Source organism: Anarrhichthys ocellatus, unplaced genomic scaffold (genome assembly GCF_004355925.1).
Source record: "Anarrhichthys ocellatus isolate YVR2014 unplaced genomic scaffold, GSC_Weel_1.0 scaffold27, whole genome shotgun sequence".
Taxonomy (NCBI): Eukaryota; Metazoa; Chordata; class Actinopteri; order Perciformes; family Anarhichadidae; genus Anarrhichthys; species Anarrhichthys ocellatus.
This window is the reverse complement of record NW_022280057.1, coordinates 5,379,018-5,401,552: the sequence shown is the minus strand read 5'-3', so window position 1 is coordinate 5,401,552 and position 22,535 is coordinate 5,379,018. Positions and strand designations below refer to the sequence as shown.

At 46.0% G+C, this 22,535-nt stretch overlaps 3 protein-coding genes across 10 annotated transcripts in view; 1 reads left to right on the top strand and 2 right to left on the bottom strand.

The window, feature by feature from the left end:
* The first annotated feature begins 953 nt into the window (after positions 1–953).
* Positions 954–3,260, top strand: cryba1l1 (crystallin, beta A1, like 1). Its single transcript, XM_031862813.1, has 6 exons — positions 954–1,012; positions 1,429–1,511; positions 1,633–1,751; positions 2,111–2,252; positions 2,340–2,482; positions 2,631–3,260. Exons 2-6 carry the CDS (start codon positions 1,437–1,439, stop codon positions 2,776–2,778), a joined length of 627 nt encoding a protein of 208 aa, XP_031718673.1. The 5' UTR covers positions 954–1,012; positions 1,429–1,436; the 3' UTR covers positions 2,779–3,260.
* A 1,002-nt stretch (positions 3,261–4,262) lies between these two features.
* Positions 4,263–12,626, bottom strand: LOC116391676 (uncharacterized). 2 transcript variants are annotated; one of them, XM_031862455.1, is made up of 6 exons: positions 10,133–12,626; positions 9,221–9,428; positions 7,892–9,102; positions 6,322–7,305; positions 6,067–6,174; positions 4,263–5,703 (listed from the first exon to the last, which is right to left on the bottom strand). In XM_031862455.1, the coding sequence occupies exons 2-6, from the start codon at positions 9,321–9,323 to the stop codon at positions 4,873–4,875; spliced, it is 3,237 nt and encodes a 1,078-aa protein (XP_031718315.1). In that variant the 5' UTR covers positions 9,324–9,428; positions 10,133–12,626; the 3' UTR covers positions 4,263–4,872. The 2 variants fall into 2 exon arrangements, with proteins under 2 accessions (XP_031718315.1, XP_031718316.1); XM_031862456.1 differs by lacking the exon at positions 10,133–12,626 and having other exon boundaries at positions 9,221–9,581.
* Positions 12,627–14,409: 1,783 nt separating this feature from the next.
* Positions 14,410–22,535, bottom strand: part of LOC116391776 (catenin delta-1) — a 17,194-nt gene continuing 9,068 nt past the window's right edge. For 3 of the 7 annotated variants that reach the window (XM_031862670.1, XM_031862675.1, XM_031862676.1), the window contains 19 exons: positions 22,310–22,378; positions 22,089–22,208; positions 21,690–21,952; positions 21,275–21,562; positions 20,930–21,170; positions 20,604–20,826; positions 20,329–20,521; positions 20,096–20,213; positions 19,834–19,987; positions 19,594–19,611; positions 19,266–19,334; positions 18,654–18,781; positions 18,237–18,387; positions 17,842–18,034; positions 17,508–17,704; positions 17,394–17,435; positions 17,215–17,282; positions 16,967–17,021; positions 14,410–16,062 (listed from right to left, as the gene is read on the bottom strand). In XM_031862670.1, coding sequence (XP_031718530.1) covers positions 16,004–16,062; positions 16,967–17,021; positions 17,215–17,282; positions 17,394–17,435; positions 17,508–17,704; positions 17,842–18,034; positions 18,237–18,387; positions 18,654–18,781; positions 19,266–19,334; positions 19,594–19,611; positions 19,834–19,987; positions 20,096–20,213; positions 20,329–20,521; positions 20,604–20,826; positions 20,930–21,170; positions 21,275–21,562; positions 21,690–21,952; positions 22,089–22,208; positions 22,310–22,378 — 2,649 coding nt within the window. In that variant the 3' untranslated portion in view covers positions 14,410–16,003. Of the gene's footprint in view, positions 16,063–16,919; positions 17,022–17,214; positions 17,283–17,393; positions 17,705–17,841; positions 18,035–18,236; positions 18,388–18,653; positions 18,782–19,265; positions 19,335–19,593; positions 19,612–19,833; positions 19,988–20,095; positions 20,214–20,328; positions 20,522–20,603; positions 20,827–20,929; positions 21,171–21,274; positions 21,563–21,689; positions 21,953–22,088; positions 22,209–22,309; positions 22,379–22,535 lie in introns of those variants that run through there. The other 4 variants (XM_031862673.1, XM_031862674.1, XM_031862672.1 and 1 more) reach the window with 4 other exon arrangements.

Genomic DNA, 22,535 nt, shown 5'->3' with positions numbered 1-22,535 from the left:
ATGATGTACCCTAAATCAGAATAGTTTAGATTTTTATTTCAGTTTCTTTATTCTCCTTTCAACATACCAATCCACTTATTCAAAGCATAAACCAGTCTATTTTGACAGGCTTGATTTCATGCATTATTTGATTGATTCATATAAGGTTGCAACCAATTAATTCAATATAAATGTTCTAGGCTACATGTTTCCATATAAAGTCAGTGAGTATAACATTCATGTGAGATACATAAATCAGAATGAAATGAAAGGAAACTTTTCATCTGGAAGACCCATGAGGCATAAGAGCCACGTTTTATAGGAGAGGATGTTTGCAGCCAAACATAATCTGAGGTGATGTTTGATTGATAAATGAGGATGTGACTGCAGGGGAACCTTCATCACAACTGTTGCATTCAGTGCACACACATATAAAGTGAGTTCCTTTGGAAACCATTGATTTAGCTAAAACACACATCTGTGTGCACGCAAGTGTACCTGCACCCTTGAAGGGTCCTTTGGCTAGAATGAGATGTAGTTGTGTGAACATTACTAAAATTACACTCATAGTTCTCTAACCTTTCAATACACGTATTCAGATCCACCCAATTATCTTTTCCTCTGTCCCCCCAGCGGTGCCCCTCTGCTCCGCCGTTAATCCCCACATTCTCCACCCCGATCCCGGCCCTTTGTGCCTGGGCACGCGCTGGACTGCTGACCGGGATCCGAACATACCGGAGCGCCTTTGTTTCGCAGCACCAGCAGGACTATGGGATCTGCTGAGCTGGCCCCCGCAGCGGGACAACAGCATCCAACGGCAACGCAGCCAATCCGGGTGCGCGCCTCGCTGACGCTGTGCCATCATGATGGGCGGTGGGCATAGGTCGAGTCAGAGCCATGGACGCGCACCGGGAATGCGCGCCCCTCGACCGCCGGTATAAAACTGAAGCGCCAGGTTCCGTCAAAGCTTTACGCGAGGCAGGCCGTAGGCGCGTACCACTTTTCGAGCTCTTCCAATAAAGTACCAATCTAGGTAAGGACTCATCTCTGCTCTCAACACAGCTCAGGGTCAGACAGACAGGTGCACACCAGGTGCTTCACACTGAAAACCAAAAGCACTTTCTGAAACACCCGCACAACATCTTTATTGTCATCGGAATTTCATACTTCTGATTTTTAAAAATTCTTTGAAAAAGTAGATTACTGTTTTTGGCCTCCAGATGTTTTGTGAGTTGTAGCTGCATTGCCTGAACGTTTCAAAGGGATTTGTGGTGGAAATTGAACACCACCATGTTTTTACACTAAGAAAAACATGCCAACATCTATTTACATTGTTTATGCTCTAAATTAGGTTTCTTCAACAGCTCCCCCCCCCCCCCCCATATCTTCTTGCCTTCTGTTGGGCCCTTTGGGTGACTTCCTTTTTCTTTGTCCTCATTTGAACATCAGGAGTAAAGATGTACAGAACTACAAGGTCCCCAATGATGCAGCCGCTGGTCAACTCAGGAATGGGCATGGCTCCTTTCTTCAAGGTAAACACACACTCATTTCAGCACAAATCGTAGGATTCTGCTCAATACTGAAATGTAAAAGGAGGATAAACTATTTACAAACTTGTTGCCAACTGCAATCCTTCCCCTGCTCCTCCCTCAGGTGACCGTGTTCGAGCAGGAGCATTTCCAGGGCAAGTGCCTGGAGTTCACCTCTGAGTGTTGCAACATTCAGGATTGTGGACTGGACAACATCCGCTCCATCAGGGTGGAGAGCGGAGCGTAAGTGTCTTAAACTTTTCTTCTGGTGAAAACAAGACAAAAATGAGTCTCTGACTGGTAATGATATACAGCGATGGGGTGAATCAAGGAGAACAATTATCCCCGCTGTTTCCCCTCGATACATTTATCCCAAACAAGAAGAGGAGATAAAGAGGATTCATGTGGGAAGCTTTAGGCACTGAGACAATTAAATAGTTGACTGTGCATGTCTTTATACTGTTGCTCTTAAGCCTGGTAGAAAATGAGATTTGATCATTTTCCAAAACCCATTTTGGAGACAAAATCATTTCTTTCAAGTGTTCGATCACAGAAATAAACATCATGCAGTAAAGTGATGTACTCTCTGTCTCTCTGAAAAGCTGGGTGGGCTTTGAGCACCATGACTTCCAGGGCCAGCAGTTCATCCTGGAGAGAGGCGAGTACCCCCACTGGGACGCTTACAGCGGCTCCCTCTCCTACCACGTGGAGCGCCTCATGTCTCTGCGCCCCATCTACTGCGCCGTGAGTACATCCCGTCTCTCTCAGTGTTCAGGAGGCAATCGACAAGAGTGTCCAAAATCAAACTGTTGCTTTTTTAACTCCCCGCAGTCCCACCAGAGCAGTCGCATGGTCATCTTTGAGAAGGAGAACTTCATGGGCCGCAGTGTGGAGGTCTGTGACGACTACCCTTCTCTGCAGGCCATGGGCTGGATGATGGCTGAAGTCGGCTCCATGCACGTGCAGTGCGGCGCGTAAGTTACTGTGAATGTGATTGCGTGAAAAAGCTCTGATAATAAGATGCATCCGGCACTTTCCAGGTGATTTAGGCTTGAATATAAATTTCATATCCGGTTCACTCTTAAAAATAGTCCCACTGACCTTCGTTTCCTTCCCCCGCAGCTTCGTGTGCTACCAGCACCCCGGCTACAGGGGCCAGCAGTACATCATGGAGTGTGAGAGACACAGCGGAGACTACCAGCACTGGAGGAACTGGGGGTCCCACTGTCAGACCCCCCAGATCCAGTCCATCAGGCGCATCCAGCACTGAGAGGGACACAGGCTGAGACTGAGACAGCAGCTCCCCTCGACCCCCCCCCCCCCCCCCCCATAACCCCTTCCTCTATTTCCTTCTTCCTCTCTTCAATCCTTTCCTTCCTCTCGACTTGAGCCGCAACAACACCACTACTGATTCACAGCCGCTGCCAGAGTGCGATAAGAGACAATATCGCACTGTTAAAGCACAGGGAAGCATACGCTCCACTCACACATACGCCGACATAACCCGACACTCACACACACAGTGTCTTTTTATTTGGTTTAGAGGTTTCCACACACTCGCACACAAACACACACCTGCGCTGTACTCCTCACCTGAGCTGAGCGATTCCTCAGCGAGCTGGAACCAAACAAGAGGGGAGATGAAGCTCCAACATGGCGCCCAGGAGAACCTCTGCGCTGTGGTGCAGCTCAGATGTGTGAGGATGTTGTGTGTAGGAGGTTGATCCACAGGTTGAAAACTAATAAACTCATTTTCACTTCATGCACTCTGGTTTTATTATGACGAATAAAGTGGGCTTCAAATCACAGAGAGCAGCGGTTGTGCTTGCGATGGGTTTAATTGGGAAAGTTTTAACAGTGGGGGAAAAGTATCAAAATGTTTAAAGACATTTCTGCAGGTGTAATTTGATAAGTTTCTATCGATGTTTTTGACATTTTGTCCAATAATGAATCCCAGTCAAACAAACTTCTTACAGCCGCCTTTCAACTTCTTAAGTGGTTAAGTGATCCTAATGTGTTAAAGCCTGAAAATGTAGCCACTTTATTATCTGTATTTAAAACTGATTTAATGTGCTAAATTAGGCAGGCGACATATTGTAAAGGAAGGTAGGACTAATGGGGGGGGGGGGGGGGGGCAGGATAAGGGAGAAAAAAGGTTATTTTACTTTCAGTTATTCATCTCAAAGACATACATTATGTTCACTGACACGGTGGCTGAATGAAGTGCAACTTCAGTAGAAACAGGCCGAACATGGAACATGAAGAAAATATCTTCTCCACTCTGACACAACATTTATCAACTACAATCATCTCCTGAACGCCTCCAGCAACCAGTCAAGCTGTCACAGACGTTGTCACTTCATCATTTTATCCTCGTAGACATTTGTGTGAAGTTGTCATAATTTGCATATGAAGTCTTAAGTTATGGCTAAAAACATGTTTTGTGAGGTCACAGTGACCTTTGACCACCAAATTCTAATCAGTTTGTGAGTCCAACGTTTCCCTTCATGCTTTCATGGTATCACGTTAGAATGGAGCAAACATACGGAGGAACAACCACAAAACACAACGCCTCGGACCTCGGTTATCACCGCTTCATAAAACTGACAAATACGCCGACGATGTGTATTTTAGTTGTAACGCTGACTGTGTGATCCCAGTATTATTGGATGTGTGTGTATTTGAAAGAACAGAGCTGCTGCAGGAAGTAGAGAGGATTTGTTTATTGAGGAAATCCCTGGACTCAAACGTGCCGTGAGGAACATTAACAAACATAACCTGAGAGTAAAACATTTACAAACTGTGGCTGAACAGAGGACGACATTATTAATCATATTTACAACTAAAACAGTCAAAGTTACAACTAACGGTGCATGAACATGATTTTTCGTTTTCTTCTTTCTAAGCTGTTCGGTTGGTTTTGTTTTCAACACTTGACAGTTAAAACAAACTTTGCTGAAAATATCTGCTCAACAATAGTTAGTGACAACTTTTTACATAAAATCAACAGCTAAATATCTTTAAAGTACAAAGAAATGAACGATCCCCGTCACGTCGGACAGTTTTCCAATGATCGTCTGTGAACTGAGGAGCTGAAACTCAAACGCTGCATATACACCAGTGATGTTCGCTTGTTGCTGATGAAAGCTTCTTTCTGCATTATGATGCACGTCTTATCAATCTAAACAAACAGCTAACATGTTGCTCACACCTCTTCTCTTCCTGAACTTTGGTGGAATCATGTGATTGTCAGTGTTTGAACACAATAAAAACATTTACGCTGATATCACATTGTCTTTAACTCACAGCTACATGAACGTTTCCTGAAAAAATAACATGAACTGAAGACGACGAGTAGGAAATGTCACAGGTGCTGATGTAAGTTCACAAGCTCACCTTTACTCACCGTAGCGAAGACCGCAGATAAAGCGTAGTCTGTCTTTTCTCCGACAACATCAATGTCCCCGTCTCCGTCCTCCTCTTCACCTTCTGAAGACTCAGTCCAGCTGATGATCACCGGCTCGGGGGCGGGACTGGAGCCGCCGATCACATCAACGTCCTCGTCTTTGTCCTCCTCTTCACCTTCTGAAGACTCAGTCCAGCTGGGGATCACCGGCTCGGGGGCGGGCCTGGAGCCGCCGATCACATTAACGTCCTCGTCTTTGTCCTCTTCCCAGCTTCCTGTCGACCGCAGATGGAAGTCTTTTGCCGAGAGTGAAGACGGTGAAACAGAAGTCACAAAATCTGACAGAGTCGACGCTCTGCTGCTCTGGCAGCGGTCCCCTTCAGGGTCTCCGTCCACCTCGGTTACCTCCATCTCCTCAGCTCGTCTGAGTTCACTCCACATTGTTTTCTTTCCTCGGTCTTCTAATATTAAACGATCTCTTACACTGGTTAGTGTAAAGCAAATCCTCTTGACCACAGTGGATTCGTCACTTGTCACCTCCTCTGACTCGGCTCCCCTCTTCGTAGCTCCCTCTGCTTCTTCTTCCTGTCTCTCTTGATGTTTCTCTAGTTGTTCGTCTGAGCCCCGGGGCTCCACAGGCTGCGGCTGGATTGGTGGCGTTGAACTCTCAGCGTTAGATAAACTGAGAAGTTGCACTTCTTTACTGGGCTCGTCTCGACTGTAGTTTGGTCGGCCTTCTGAGGGACGACGTTTAATCCGAAGTGGCTCCTCAAGAAAGAGCGAACTGTCCTGTAAAACAAATGAACCTTACTAAAATACACAGACAACTACAAAAAGAGAACTCATGCTCGGTGGTGCTTTGAGCTAAAGGCTAACGCCATCATGCTAACATGCCACAATGACAATTCTAACATGCTGACGTGAAGCAGGTATACTGTTCACCATGTTCAGCATGGAACATAATTCATTTTACAGATATTTGGTCGCACATCTAAGTATTGGACAAAGTCAAGTTTTGACCTGAAGATGACGCTATTACAAGTTAAAGGATCACAAAAACACGGTGCCTCTTTCTTTAAAGAACAGATGTTTGGAAGACACGAATACTTAAATAGGGCCTTGGATCTTGTAAAAAAAAAAGTCAAAGCTCACCCTGACATGTGCGTCTGTGAGCCTACTCCTGATTGGGTACTTCTTTGTGCTCAGGGAGTCCCGTGGGTGTTTCACTGATGATGAGCTGCTCTTTGCTTTTGCAGGACTCTGAAGAACACAAACACACAGAGAAACCATTTGATACGTCTTCATTCAGTGGCTGTTACAGTCCGAGGTATTAATAGCAGCCAGACTTTGCTGGACAGCAGACATCATCAGAAGCTTTAGTGGAGACTCGTTAGAAAGGTTTGTCACCTGGACTTCCACACAGCTGTGTTTCTGCAGCGTAACTCTGGCTGGCAGCTGGTCACTCCTCTCCAGTTCCACCACAGGCCTCTGCTGCAGCTGCTCGTCTCTCTTTGCGTCACTCGATGACACCGGCTTCCTCCCCCTCACCCTCTTTTTCTCCAGTGAGAACAGATACTCATTTTTTCTTCCCCTCTTCCGTTGTTTGGCTGGTGCTTCCTCTGTGCTTTTGGGAGGAGCGGCGGGGAGAGCAGGAGTCTTGCAGGGCTGTGAACCTCTCGCCGTTTTTTCCGCTTCATCCCTCTGATGCAGTTCCGTTATTTGAGAGTGTCCGTTCGTCTTGCTCTTTCTGTACTTGCTCAGGCCGGTGTAAGGCTGGCTCGCCTCTGAGCGGCTCTGACCACCCGTCTCCACCTCTTCCCTCGCAGTGCAGCTGTCAACATCCTGCTCAAAGGACTGGAGGAAGTGGTCCAGCATCTCATTCAGCTCTCCCTCGCATTGCTGCTGCAGAGCGGGCGGCTCACGGTGGGAGCTGACATCTCCTCTTGCTTTAGCAACAACCTGCGTGGACCCGTGAAAAGCTGGACTTGCTTCCAGGAGGCCACTGGAGCGGTCACGGTGTTTGTTTTGGACTAACGTATCGCCACAGGAGGCGTAACTGCTGCTCCCTGTTGGAAGAGGAGGCTGAGAATGTGGAGCACTGTTGTTGTTGTTCGGTAGAATGTCGAGGCCCATCATCACTTCCTCCAGTAGACGATCAAAGTGTTCGGGCTGTTCCTCGTGAGGTGGAGGAGCAGGAGGAGGGAGGGAGGTGCTGAGGACGAAGGGCGATGCTGGAGGCACGTAGGAGGCTGCAGGTGACGGAGAAGGCTGGAGGGAGGGGCTGAGGGCAGATAAGGTCTGGACGTTGTAGAATCGTATGTGAGGGGAAGGAAAGGAAACGGGTGCTGTAGGGTTGGCCCTCGCCCTGCCAACAGGAAGACCGTCCTGTAACTGTGGAGAAAAAAGTATCAATTACTTAAATGATTTATTAAATCAAATCACTGAGCAGAGTTATTGTCCTCAGTGATTGGTCAGAGCCCTGTTCATCTTAATGAACCAATCAGAGAGCTGGACTCAGTATCTCTTCTAACCAATGGATCGGTTGCAGAGGCACCAACTTCTCAAAGCGTTCACTTGATAGATCAGACATGGAGTGTCCTGATGAACAAGTATTATAACCGTCATATTTAAATATGAAATATTGATATAATGTTAATAATACACATATGATAATATTGTGGAATTTTCCCAGCGACTCTAAAACCACAAATACACAACTGCCATGTTGTTTACCTTTAAGTACAACAACGTGGTGGAGGGCAAAACCAAGTTTCTATTATGATTACTTTTTTATCAATAATACCATCACAGATGTTCTTACTATCCCAAACCTGGATTATACCTCCACTGTTGTTTCTAAATAAAAATGCTCTTAAAGTGTTTGATTGAGACTGGTGAGTCTATAGATTGGACTTTATTTTCATATTTAGTTTATGTAGTTTAGTGTCATGTTTGGATGTTTAGTCAACCCTCTCACCTGGTTAGACTGCTGCGTGTTAGCTCGTCCTCCCACACTGTAGGGCAGCGCGTCTCCACTCGGGCTGAACTCCCACACTTTGCCTCGCCCTCTTCTCCTCTGACTGCTCTTCATGGATCTCAGAAGCTCTCTGGTCTTCAGGTGCAGCTTCCTGCCTACGGCTCCTCCCCCTTGACCCGCTCTGGACGGCCCCCACCTCTGCAGGAACAACTTCTGCAGCCTGCTCACCCCCACCTCCTGAACATCCACCGTCTGCGTCAACCCTCCTCTCCCTCTCCCTCCCGTTCTTGCTCGTGGTGTCCTGGCTCTTTTCTCACCCGTCCCAGCTCTCCTGGCTCCTCCCACTCCTACACCCTGCCTCGCTCGCCCCCTACCGAAACCCTCCCCCTTATCCGGGTTCAGGAAGTAGCTGATGTATCCTGGGATGTTGCCTTGAAACCGCTCTAACCGCTCGTCCCCCCATTCTTCAACTGCTGTGACATCCCTGACAGGACCTGTGGTCACACAGCTGGAGAAAGGAAGCAGGGGTGGGGGGGCGAAGTTGTGTCCAGCTGCTGTGGATCCTTGCATGGAGACCGTGAGAGCAGATGAAGGTTGGTGTATTTGGTTTTCATCTAGTGGGTAGACGAAGGATATGGGGATGTAGGGGATTTGAGGGGGAGCAAGATGGGCGTCGGTCTCTCCTAAACCCTGGAGAGCGGTCATGTCGATGGTCTCAAAGGAGGCTGCTGGGTGAGGAGGAGGACCTGAATGTACTTGCAGCTGCTCTGTCTGAGTCCATGTGTCTTTCTTACCGTCTGACAGCGTCTCTCTCCACAGGAAGGGGCTCCCATCCGTCACTTCTCTCCTCCACCTCCTCGGGCTCCCTTCATTCTCCTCAGGCATCAGTGGCTCTGTCTGCACTCCTACCTCCGTGCGCCAGCTCACCTCCTCATTTCTGTCCTCGCCATCTCTTTTCGTGACCTCCACCAGCCCGTGGATGCCCAGCTTGGCTGCAGCGGTAATAGCCTCTTGCTTCTCCTTCTCCCCCTCCCCGGCCATCTCTCCACAGTACAGCAGTCCGACCATGTGGAGCAGGGTGCAGGCGCCGAGAGCCCGAAACTCCAACAGACGGCTCTGTCCCGCAGGGGGCGGCGGCGAGGAGGACAGAGCCGAGGAGATGTGGGGGCTGATGGCCGAGAGAATACAACTGTGTGCCGGCACTGATACACCTGGAGGAGGGGGAAGATGTCGGTAATGATGATGGCTTCCACAAGCACATGAAACAAGAACACGACAGTGTCAATAATGCTGATTAAGATGATGATGTTTGTGTGAGTGTGCTCATACCGTCTGTCTCGAGCAGAGTGTCACAGAACTGGCTGCACTGCTGCTGTCTCTGCAGCTCAGCGAGGAGCAGGGCTTCAAACCCCGGTTTCTGGTAGCACCACATCTCCCCATCAACTTCAGAGGAGCAGCACAGTGACGACGAATTAATGAAGACGGTGAAGAAAGTTTGCCTTGGTTGCAAATATGTCTTTCCACACGACTGTGACTGCTTGAATAAGAGATGTAACACGAGTTCATACACTTATTTATACTAGTACCCTTTTGTGAAACACATGTTGGACTTAAATCAAATAGTATTCAATACAAACATCAGTCCATCTGTATATGAAATAACAAAAGCTTCACACTCAGTACATTTCTAACTCTTGCTCTGTGTTGATCTGATGTTATGAGTAGGATCTTGTTTTGCTGTTGGAGTACTGTATACTTAAAGCACAAGTTACAGTGAGATGCATTAAACTAATCATAAATCATATCATAAATTAAGGTTGGGATTTTTATTTATATATATGAATAATGAACTTACTCGAGTTAGAACTGTAGCTATATTTTCATCCTAAATTCTTGTCTTGGATAGTATTACATTTTGCATATTTAATCAAACATTTAGTACACTGACATCAAAAACTCGTGCATTAAATAGAATTAAATAGAAGTTAATGCTAATCTGCACACCTGCAGGTTAGCATCACTGCTGACAGCTAGCAGCCTGCTAACTGTGCACAACACACCCGCCCGGAGTAGGGATGAGTAAACTAGTCACCTGTTAGTTAACATGCATTAACATTTAGATTATTGACTTTAACTAAACTTCCGAGAACAACCTGAGCAGTTTGAACTACTTTCTCTCGGCTGGCTGTAGCGGTGTTACACATAAACGCGGGCAGGTGACAAGACATCGGCTTCACTCACCGTCTCAAAGCTCCTTATAAATCCGTTCCTACGTCAAAGAAACAACATTGGGTTGTGTTAAAAGTGATGTGTATCAAAGTGGGATCAACAGACAGTATATTATTTTAGTTTTTAGTTGTTTTCTTCTGCCCGTTTTTGGGAGGAGGTCATCCACAGGTCAGCGTGGTCGTCAAGGGGCAGCGGTACACTGTCGTGTATCGCTCCGCCACCAGGGGGCGGGCCTGTCTCCGCACGGCCAACGGTCAGGTACCACAGTCAAAGAGTAAAGACACAACATTAAACACGAGATAGTTCACTTCTGCTACTTCCCTTTTCGCCTTCATTTAATCAAGTACTGTACTTACAATTTTGAGGTGATCTTTTCCAATTTATGCTACTTTACACTTCTTCTACACTCCAGTTTAGTGGCAAATATTGTACTTTTTACATCTCCACTACAATTACTTAAAATAATTGTAGTGAAGATTGTCACTAGTTACTTTACAAATGTATATTATTAATACAAAATACAAATCAACTAATGCATTGTGGCATATTATAAGTTAAAATGTAAAAATGTAATTAAAAGTATCCCCATCTTTACCTGCAGCAACATTAAAGTGATTTACACAATAATTGGGACATTTTGGATAATGATAATGGCTTTGACTTTTGCTACTTTAAGAAAAGTTAAAAAGCAATAAACACCATTGCTAAACTCTGTATACTCAGTATTAACCATGACTTGGTCTGGTGTGTCATACTGTGGCTAATGTTTTGGTATATATTTCAGTGTAACTGGGACTTCGGTGGTGTGTTGACTTATCTTGTGCTACACTATATTTAATATTTAACATTAACCCTCACTGTAGCTGCTGTTCAGCAAAAGTAAATTACTCTTTTCGTTTCTATGGTGGATTGTGGCGAAGCACTATAAATGGCACATTATACACTCTATACTGAGACACGGAGATATAATAAAACATTATAATGTGTTAATTGTCCACCTGTATGTTGTCTTGTACACAGCTACCAAGCTGCCCGTCAACCCCCGGCCTCTGTTTGAGTATTAGTGTAAACATATATGATAGTGTTACAGGCATCCTAACGCGTTATATAATGTGCCAGTCTACCTGTGAGAGATGACAAATGGTTTCTACATTATAGTACACCAAACCAATGATGTCTTTAAAGTAGCTACAGTAGTTTATATGCGACAAACAGTCCTGTGCAAAATGACCTCTGAAGTCCAGCTGAAGCTTATACGAGGTTTCACCAAATCAAGTTGGTAACTTCCAAAGTTAAAGTCTGTATAATACAACGTTCCCTCTGTTTGCTAGCTGAGCTATGGTGGAGCGATAGTCACAACAGCAGGAATTTTGTACAGAGAAGACTTTAACTTTACAAGATTCCCTTCATTTGTCCACCAGACTGCTAAAGCTCCAATTAGCTTCAGGAGAATAGTGTTTACTCACAGCCACTGCTCCAGACTGTACGTACCAGGCAGCCACACTTTCTAATTAAAACATTACTACAGAGACAAACTACATTAATAAATTGCAGCACGGTCAAATTGAAAAGGTCGTTACATGATCATGGCCCAGGTGAAAAACACAGGAGGACACTGATTGATTCAAGTTGCTCTTGATTTAAGAAGCACCTGATGCAGCCATGCTGATGGAAAATGTTCAACCAGTTTACGTTGGTGTTTTTCAACCCGTAACATAACTAGTCCTGGGTTAAAAAGGACAGGAAGGTTAACATATACAGCACCACACATACAACCAATAATAAATTACTCATAAAGAAAGTCAAAGTATCAGTCGGTGTGCTTTTAATAGCACTGAAACCTGGTGTAATCCCCGATGAGTCCTTCTTGCTCGTATCCAAAGTAAAAAGAAACATTTCCTCCAGTTCACATTGTCTCGTTGTCTCTGTGCAGTTCAGAGAGGACTTGCTCAAAGGACGAGGAGGGGACCGGACTGAAAAACGGGGAAGTGGTTGGAGAGTCCTTTTGGTTCGCAGCGGGCCTCGGCCAGCGCTCGTTGAACTTGACAAAGAAGTGCGGGTCCTTGAAGGGCCCCCCGAAGATGATGGCCTGCATCAGGTAGACGAGGACCACGACCATGAAGCTGATGAGGAAGAAGGGGATGAAGGGCCTGAGGTGGTCCCAGGCCACCAAGACTCCGTAGCTCAAGTCGCTGAACCCGTCCTGCTTGCCGGTGTGGGAGGTGTGGCGGGTGGACTCCGAGGCTGGAGTGTGATCGGGGGGCTCGTCTTCTGAGTTTGAAGAGGACGGACTAGGGACAGCGAGGGAATCCATGAGTCACAAGTACAGACTGAGCAGTTCCTTTGCTCTTAAACGGATCAGTTTGGACTCATTTTCCTCCACAAATCAGCTCCTGGGATGATAGCGAGGAAAGCTTTAGGCCTCACATAATCTCCCAGTGGCGTGGTTCCCCACTGACCCGGTGCTGTCCCGAAAGTGGACTCGCTGTGCTGAATTCCACCCAACAATAATTCCTCTCCGAGCATGTGTTATATTCCTTTGGTCTTTTCCAGTTTTCCCCCCCCCCCCCCCACCCCACACACAGATCTTGGGTGCTGGAGTCAAATGTTGCTGCTTCTATTTGAGCTTGAGAGAGAAATTGAGAGGAAAATGAAGAACAGCGGTGGAGCCTTAAATAGATATGACTCCAAATGACAGCACACGGGGAGGGAGGGAGGGAGGACCCGCTGCGTTTGGTGGGCTCAAATTTAAGGAAGGGTGCGTGCATGTGTGTGTTACAAACATTACACACATTCAGTGACTAGCACAGACACACACGCACACACTTGTCACTCAAATATATGATTGTAGCAGCTTAAGGGGTCAAAATAACATGTTTATTGCAGCTCTAATAATACGACACTGTGGCTGGTGCAGCTTTAGGATTCTTATTAACCTCCATACACTTTAGGCTTCATATACACTGGGGTCATGAGTCAAGGTAACCCCAATGTACCTCCAACTCTCCACTGTTTTATCTGGATTTTCCATATACAGTATATACACATATATACATACAGTATATACACATACATACATACAGTATATACATACATACAGTATATACACATATACATACATACATATATATATATACATTTTGCAACATGGTCTAAATGCTGTTTAAAGCCAGTCTCCACACTGTAAGGAGTAACGAGGAGAAACGTACTTTACAGAGCCGACCTTAAAGGATCTGTCCATATTTATTTTTTTCTTACAGCAATACTCACTCGCCCACATGTACATGTCAGGAGGTATTTGTCGCTGTATTGTTCTCTCGATACCAGGCGTGAAGAAATGCCTTCCTAAAGTGATTCAAATGTAAGTGTTCGGGTCCTATGATCCCTCTGCCGCAGCTCAATGAAACATCTGGGGAAAATAATCATCAGAACCATATTACTGTTTGTCAACTGGACCAGCCTCTAAAAATACTTCCTGTGAAAGATCATAATTGCACTTTCACATGAACTAATAAAACCATGAGGCATAATCCTCACGGTCTTGATCATCAGCTACAGCCCTGCATCATACACAGAACTGTAGTGTATCGTTCATCAGCATTCACATTTATCATTTAGAAAGCACTCGGTGAAGTTGTGTGACTTTGTAGGTCACAGGCTGACACATACACTTCATAAACCTGACGAATATCAAACTTTCACACTCCTGACCTGCACTTACAGCCCTCGTGATCCAGCAGCTGCTTCTCCATCAGCGCGAGATGAAATTTAGATGTGTTGCATACTGGAAGAGGCGTGACACTTTGCTCGCACAACCCTTGTGTGTTCCTTCGACATGTTTGGAGTCTGACAAACACACACACGCGCACGCACGGCAGCTATTCCTTGTCAGCATGTGTAACCGGAGACAACAGCAAAGCTGAGAACGTCAGTCTAACTATGCTGAGGCGTACGTCGTGTTTGAAAGTTAAGCGGCTTAATGCCGACATGAAGCTGACCACAGTTTTGGAGTCTAAGTTGAGGGATGAATGCGTTTGTAGAGAGTTTAAAAAAGGTCTGGTGGTGACAAATTACCTCAGAAAACGAGCCTAAAAAAATATCCAAAATGGAGCACATTGGTGTTACAGAGTGAATATCTGACATTGTGTCAAGTCTGTATGTTTGCTCTTTGCTTTAACAAGACAGGGGATGAAATTACAAAACCGGACAGACTGGCTCTCCTTAGACTGTTTATCTACATGATACCGCAGTCTCACCACACAGTCATATCAATCACAAGTCACCACATCTTGTCTAAGAAAAGATCTTTATTTATAAAAACAGTTTTACCAGTTACAGACTTTACTGAAAAAGCAACTTCTCAGAGCCAAGGCAGGTATGAATCGTACATCATAATTTGACATGGATAGGCAACATTACAAATATACTATGTGTGGAGAGTAAAAAAAAACAAAGATGATTGGTCTCTTTTGCCTTAAAAACTAACTAAAACTGTAATTAACAAGTTGAACAAATTGCATAATGCGCTCTCCCACCTCTCCCATACACACACACAAACCTGACGAAAGTGGAAAAAATATGAAAGAAATGATAAAAAGAAATGGATCACAGACAAAAATGTGCTTTTCGTCCACCTCCCAAATTAAATTAAACGTCAGTATCTCTGCCCAATCGGTCTGTTGAGTCTCCGAGTGAAGACGTCTCCCATATTTAGCCACTTTCTTTAAAACGACACATCAGGAATGCCAATATCAACTATTATATTGTAAAAAAAACTAAAACAGCAAGTAGTGATTATTTCAAAGGATTTAAAGAGGAGATGATTATTCCAGAAAGACCCTCCTGTGTTTGCTACTTTAACGAAGAATAAACCGCCGAGTAGGTCGTTTCTATAGTGTGAACCTTTCACAGTAGAGTAATTCTAAAGCAGAACACCAACATGTTGTATTGGTTTAGTAGTGTAGAATGTTCCCAGCTTCACATTTCAGTGCCAAGTTTGATGCGTTGTACTGGTCTCGTTGGCTAAAAGTCAAAACTCAAGTTGTAATTTTTCTTTCACTTGGGGGGAAAATTAAGGTTTAAAATACAAAAAGAGGCAGTTGGTAGATAAAACAAAAACTTCATCACAGGAGTACACCATGAAAACAGACAACATGAGCGGATGAAATAAGTAACGTGTGGTCTTATGGGTCTGGTCCGTGCACACAAACACACTCACTCCAAGGTCCATATTCATTTTCCACACACACACACACACACACACACACACACACACACGCCCTTTTCTTGTCTACACCTGTGCTCATCCCAACCGAGACAAAATAACTCTAGACAGGAAAATAACTCCGATATAAACATTCTCAATGTAAAAAGGGCAAACCTCCCAACGACCCCAGTAAAGGGACGATTTAAATAAATGAGCCAAAACTAATGCAGTCATCCCGTTTTCTTTTTATATACAGTATATACCCTACATGGACGTCTACGTACAAATTCATCAGCGGGATGCGGGTGTTGGCGTGACGAGATTTACCGAAATGTTGACAAGAGCAAGAAAAAATAAAAACAAGCAGGGTGACAACACCGGAATCAAATGATTGTCAACAAAGGTGATTGCCTTTGGAGGAGAGTTATAATTTAAAAATGGAATACATTTCTGTTGCTACAATTGAATGAATTCGTAAAAAGTAAGTGTGTGTGTGTGTGTGTGTGTGTGTGTGTACGCGTGTGTGTTGCATGAAATGGTTTGCCTGCAACACGGCCACTTTCTTTGGATGCCAACTCTCATCTTCTAATCCTATCGGTGTGGTGATAGAGAGAGAAAGAGAGGAGGAGAGGAGGGGGGAGGGAGGGAGAGAGTCTGTGCATCTGGATCTTCTCTCCTCAGTAGCAGTGGTAGGGCAGCGACGGCCCGGTCTGGGTGATGCACACGATCAGTTTTTCTGGAGGATCAGAGCAAAATACGGCGATTAAAACAAGAGTCGAAATGTGAACACAAGAATTATCTAATGTGGGCAACACAAAGACTGTCTGGTATAAGTGCACAGTAGTGCCGTCACAATAACCACACGTTCAATAAAACCAACCTAAAACTAAATGAAGCGTAGTTTAACTTCTCCAAATACAGTCAACACGTTCATCTTCTGTTTAATCCTTATTCTCAAACTACTAGGAAGTTACTTAATAGATGATTGCAAATATCCAATTCATTAAATCTGTATATGTTATTGTGGCTCGTATGTTGTTGTAATACTCTGCAGAGCCACAGGAGCGCACATCTAGACCACGAGCAACAGAAGACAGAGCAGCAGCAAAGTACTTTGATCCTGTTCTAAAATGCAAAATTCAGTGGAGTCAAATATTTCACAACATGGCAATAGTATCAACAAACTACATTCCTAAAGTTACTCTACTCTGGCAGGTAAAAACAACACTACTATATTGAGTGGAAAACTGATCACACAAGTGTTTTATTCTTGTTGTAGTAATTAGTGTTTTCATTTTACAATTAGCATTGGTATCAAACTATTGTGACAACACTACTGCACAAACAAAAGCTTTTATTGAGGATTTAAATCTTAATCATCAGCTTTAGGTTCCTCTCTATACGGACCACAATGCACCAGGAGCACCTTGCAGCATACTATACTAGCATGTACACATCACACTGGGGCATCGTATAGTTAAACATCAGTACGCCATCATAGACCAGGTTTCACTGGCACTCTGAGGTTATAAAGATACCAAAAGGAACAGAGCTCATAGAGTCCATGCAGGACGAGAGGTGAGTTGGACATACCATGCTGTTACATGCAGAGGGGGTAGAGGGGAGGGGGAGGGGCTAACCATCGTAGGAGTCCAACAGGGGCAAGGAGCCCTTCCTGCCCCCATACACCCCTCGCTGAGAGACCACCAGAGAAAGAGAGAAGAGGAAGTGAGTGTAAGAAAAGAAAAGTCAGTAATTGTGAGGCTTTTAAAAAGCTGCCAAAGGGTTACAGTCAGGAAATACTCATATTGGAGCCGGAGATTAGGATTTAGTGTAGTTAAGTGAGCAATTCAACATGATATGTGAGCGCTGCACAGATTTAAAGTACCGGTAAAGTGTCTGTGGTGTCATCCAGAGTGTGTCTCCTCTCCCTCTGGTCCAGTGTCGAGTAGGCCTCTGAGGAAATAAGACGACAAGAATGAGAAAGAAAGAATACAACATCTCACCGTGATTCATCATGATGATGAATGCGTCTTTATTAAAAGCTGTAATGATAAATGAACTAACCAGGGCCAAGGTCATTTAGTGGAATCATGTCCCTCTTCTCCCCTAAAATGAAACAAAACAGAGTCACACTCAACTTTCCTCACAAGTTTCCAAATGAGTTCCTTGCACACCGACCTCTGTCCAGCAGCGGCGTGGTGCTGTCCTCGTAGGTGCCGTTGGCTCGGGTGCTCGGGCCGTTGGCGGTGCCGAGGTTCAACATGAAGTCCGTCTTCTTCCAGCCATCCTTCTCGAGAGGCTTGCGCAGCTCTTTGTGGGCCCAGACGAGCTGCAGCACCTGGCCGGCCCCACGCACCTCACGCTCCGAGCGCTTGCTGTCAGATACACAGACGTACGTCCACACGTTTACTAAAGTATTCGCTAGATATTTTTAAACGGCCAGTTCACAAAGGGTCAGACGCTTCATTCCTCAACATGTAGGAGCTTTTTTTTCTGTTTCTGAAACACGTACCCGTCCTTGTTGATGAGCACCAGCCTCTCGATGCCCTGAGAGGCTCGGAGGGTCTTTGCTGCCTCCACACTGTTGCCTAGCACCTCGGTGAGCGTGCTCAGTACAGACACCACCGTCTCCTCTGACAGAGCGCGCCCAGACTGACTCTGGCCTCCGGGCAGGTTGGCCACAAGGTGAGGCACTGCATGCAAACCTGCAGGTGACACGCAGTGAGGTAAGAATATGTGACTGGAGTGAGACAAATGCAAAACACCCCAAAATCCAAGTCTGAAAACTTGCACAAGCTTGAAATATTGTCTTTAGAATAACTGGAGTTGTCCAGTAGAAGAGAAGTTGAGATATGTTATTCGAGAGCATTTTGTAGCTATTTTGGACGCACAATACGACATCCTTACCGAGCAGTTGGCAGTTGCGTCTGTCGATGGACAGGTTCCTCAAGGCTCCGGACATTGCTCGAACCACGCGGTCGTTGCCGTGAGCCAGTAGCTCTGCCATCATGGGAAGACCCTTCTCCAGGCGCACAGTGGCCCTGATATACCGCCCATACTGAAGGCAAGCACAGAGAGACAGAGAGAGACAGAGAGAGAGGCAGAGAGAGAGGCAGAGAGACAGAGAGAGAGACAGAGAGAGAGAAATGAATATCGCTTTTGTTACAGAACCGTGGACCTTAGTTATCACAACTGGCTAATCCGATTAAATGTATTTTAATAGACAAAAAATGCTCATTCAAACCGAGACGTCACCTGAAAACACTTCTAATATATTCCCCCCCCCAACAGCAGAGGTTCAGTTTATTAAGAAGCGGTACTAACAGTCCATCGGCCAGCACACAGGTTCTGGATGGCTCCGGCAGCGGCCTCGAGCACCGAGGGGTTCTTGCTCTCTCGGAGCAGCGATGTGTAAACACGAACCACCTCTGGTTGGAACAACAGCTCGTAACCTGAAGGCGACACGCAGAGAGAAAGAGAGAGGTGTTGGTTCAGATTTACAGTTTGAAAAACAGCAACATTTGTGCTATATTTACTTATTACTTCCACCAGCCTGAACGGTTCGTCTGTGTGACTGAATGGCAGCATTTGTCTATTCGTACACATTTTGTAGCCTCACTTAGAAAACATTTTAAAGCAGAAACTACTACCTACTATTGTGTCCACTAGTTTGAAACCATGATCATATTGTGAGTGTTAAAGGGGGAAGTATCAACATGTTCAGCTGGTTCCCCATTCTTAGCTAAGATCTTATCTTTTTACAGGAGAACTAATGTTAATGTTTAGCAGTAGCAAATAACGCCAACAACCCCAAATAAATGTAAGAGCTGTCGGTTTTCCCGGTGGGAACATTGCTAAACAAGACATGACGAGATTCAAGATCAATTCATCTGATCAATTCTAAATGATTTGAAGGGAAAAGAGAGACATGCACACCTTTGGCGGGTGTTGTCCTCTTTGGAATGTCGACCTGATCTCCACTTCCATCATCGCTGTCCTTCTTTGCTGCAGCGAGAAATCAAAGAAGAAAAGGAGCGAACATGAAAGACTGAACTGAGGAAACAACAGTGACGATGTGACGCTGGTTGGGATGAGCAGGCAGTTATCCTCAGTGCGACCATGCAACCAGGGGAACAAACACCGTGAACATGCATCATGCTCATGAACTGAATGTGAATTTAATATTTCTCTAGCAACGCATTAATGAGTAATGATAGAGTGGTCAATACTTTCAAAAGCTCAGACACCAAGAGGAGAATCTTACCTTTTGAAAACCACTCATCTAAACATAGCAGAGAGAAAGGACGAAATGAAGGAGGGTTGGAAGAAAGATGAGGGGGGAGGGTGAGAGGGAGGAGAGAGACAAGAGGAAAAGGAGGGAGACAGGTGTAGAGTGTGAAAAACAGCGACAGGTGCTTCCGCCACCAACAAGCTCACAGCCACCAGCAGCTACCCATCGCTCAACATCTCGTGGACACACGACTCGGAGCTGTGGGACACTGACCTTTTCCCTTTCGAGAGCCAAAGCAGCCGCCCTTGGTAGCGGGGACCGGCCCCTGGTTGACGGGCGTGGTCTCGGCGAAGCGCTCGTAGCCGGGGACTTCGCGGTGAACGTGATAGGACAGGTTCCTCAGGAGGCAGACGCAGTTCTCCACCAACTGCAGGAAGAGAAGAAGAACGAGATGATCAAAGACGGAGGCAGGAGGAAGAGAAGCGTTTTGGATTCATAAGATAAAATCTGTCATCCGACTTAAGTGAACAGGTACCTTATTGTCCACATTTTTGCGGTTGATCTGTGATTGGACAATGTACATGAGAGAATCCACCAATCCCGTGCATTCCCTCAGCTTTCGCCTGGCCTCGCTGCGTTCTGAACTCACATTCCTGTTGGACAGAGGGAGAAGTTTAAGCACATAATTGCACGTTTTCCTCTCAAAATAGTCTCCCTTTCTCCTTCTTTGACTTTGTATGCTCTCAGTCCATTGATGCCCTTGCATACCTAAGGCAGCCAGCAGTGTTGGTCAAGGCGGTCTCCCACTCCAGATGGCGTGGTTTGCAGCTCTCCTCTCCTCCGTTGCTCGCTTGCTCCCAGCCGGAGTGAGGAACGACCACCTCGTCAGAGAGGGCGTGCAGGGCGTGGTCCACGATCTCCATCTTGACCGAGTCGTGGGATGAGAGGTTCCACAAGGTGCCTGGGACGATAGAATAAACACTGTTAACGGCAGATATAAGAGACAGTTTAACAAACTACAAATGATGATATAACGTTGATACCTGTGATGGTGTCAGTGAGGTCCTGGTCGCGGGTTTTTCTCAGTAACCTGGTCAGTCCGGGCACTCCATCGCAGTTCTTGATGGCGATCTTGTTGTCGTGGTCTCGCCCGTATGAAATGTTCTTTAGTGCTCCGCAGGCCGAGTGGTGCACGTCCTTGCTGGGATGGTCCAGCATCGACACCAAGGACGGGATGCCCTTCAGGCGACGCACGTCCGACTTTACCTACAACACGCACGCACAAAATGATGAAACTCACGTTAAGGATTTGCCAAATAGATACAGATTTGTTATTTATAAACACATTTGAATGCGACCACTGCGTCACCTTATCATTTTTGAATGTGAGATGTTGGAGGAATGCAGCGGCGTTGGTCTTGACCGGGTCCAGGCGGTAGTTCAACATGGCAATGACCTCTGGCAGCTCTGGCTGTCTCCATGAACCGGGAGGAGCCTTCCTCAGTGTGCTGTCCAGTGACGCCATGCTCCCCCTCTCCATCGTCATCGGAACGCCCCAGGCATAAGGGTCGCCTCCTCCAACGTCACCATCCAAAGTGTCCTCACAGCTCCTGCATGTCGCAAGAGCAGATAAAGAGAGAAACATTGGTTTGATTTGTTTGTTTGCTCACATACAAGAACGATATGACAACACAGCAATGCTTCAGTGTTATACCTGAGTCTCCGTCTGTCCATGCCCCCGGGGCCGGCCCCTAAGCGTGGCATGGTGCCGTAGCCTCCAGGGTGCATTGGTGGAGGACCCATGCCATAGTCGTCATATCCCACACTGCGCTGGTCATCCTCCAGACCGTAGTGGCCGGGGCCTTGGCCGTACCGCACCTCCAGCGCTGAGCCTAAGGCCCTCATCCCCCGGCTCACCTGGGGCTGTGCTGCATACGGGTCAAGCTGCTGACGGCTGGGGGCGCGGTAGCCAGAGTCCAGGGTCCGGTAGCCGTCAACTGGCCTGGGGGAGGGAAGAAGGGAATGAGAGAAGTTGTTAAAGTGAGATCCCATCCTGTGTATAAACAACACAATGAAATGTGCCACACAAGAAAACAGTCACAGCACTCTCCTACAGAGGGGTGTTGTACCTGTAGCGCTCGTCCATGTGCGAGCCCCTGCTCAGGCTAGTGTAAGCCTCCGACGGTGGGCCGCCCCGGTAGTCATCATAACCCCCTGCAGGGGCATAGTGGTAGTTTCTGGGCACTGTGGTGGTGGGGTAGTCTGCTGGTCCAGGCTGCCTGTAAGGACGGTCCAGTGTGACGCTGTAGCCGCCCATACCGGACACCGACAAGCCCCCGTCAATGGACATCGAGTCAGAGGGCAGGACTGTGCGCGAGATCGGTTTCTTCATCTAAAAAGGAGGAGCGATGATGCAACGAAATATGTTCATGGTAGAGGATTACCAAGGGGTGTCATATCCTTGAACATAATTATTTTTTACTCTTCATGTTTGATGAAATCACAGCTCATGAGTCATCATCACTTACGCCATTGTCCAGCCGCCGTGTGGGTCCCTCGTCAGAAAATACCGAGTGCACCTCCTGGGAGTCGTCCTCTGGTGTGTAGCTCTCATCTAGAGCGCCGTGTGCTGGGTCCACCATCCTGTACTGTAGTGCAGAGGCACACCGCACAGTTATATTTCAAATCACTGGCACTTACTGCTATAACTACAAGAAAAATTGACACGATAAACTATACAAACACGTACCTGTGTGCCGTTTATGTATGAATCAGTCAGTTTCAGTCGTTCTATGTCTGCATCCCCTAAACGCCCGTTCTGAGATGATAAAGAAAGACGTGAGTGAGTGAGTGAGTGAGTGAGATCTAGATCTAGATATATATAGATAGATATCTATATATAGATATCTATAGATAGATAGATAGATATAGATATCTATATAGATAGATAGATATCTATATAGATAGATAGATAT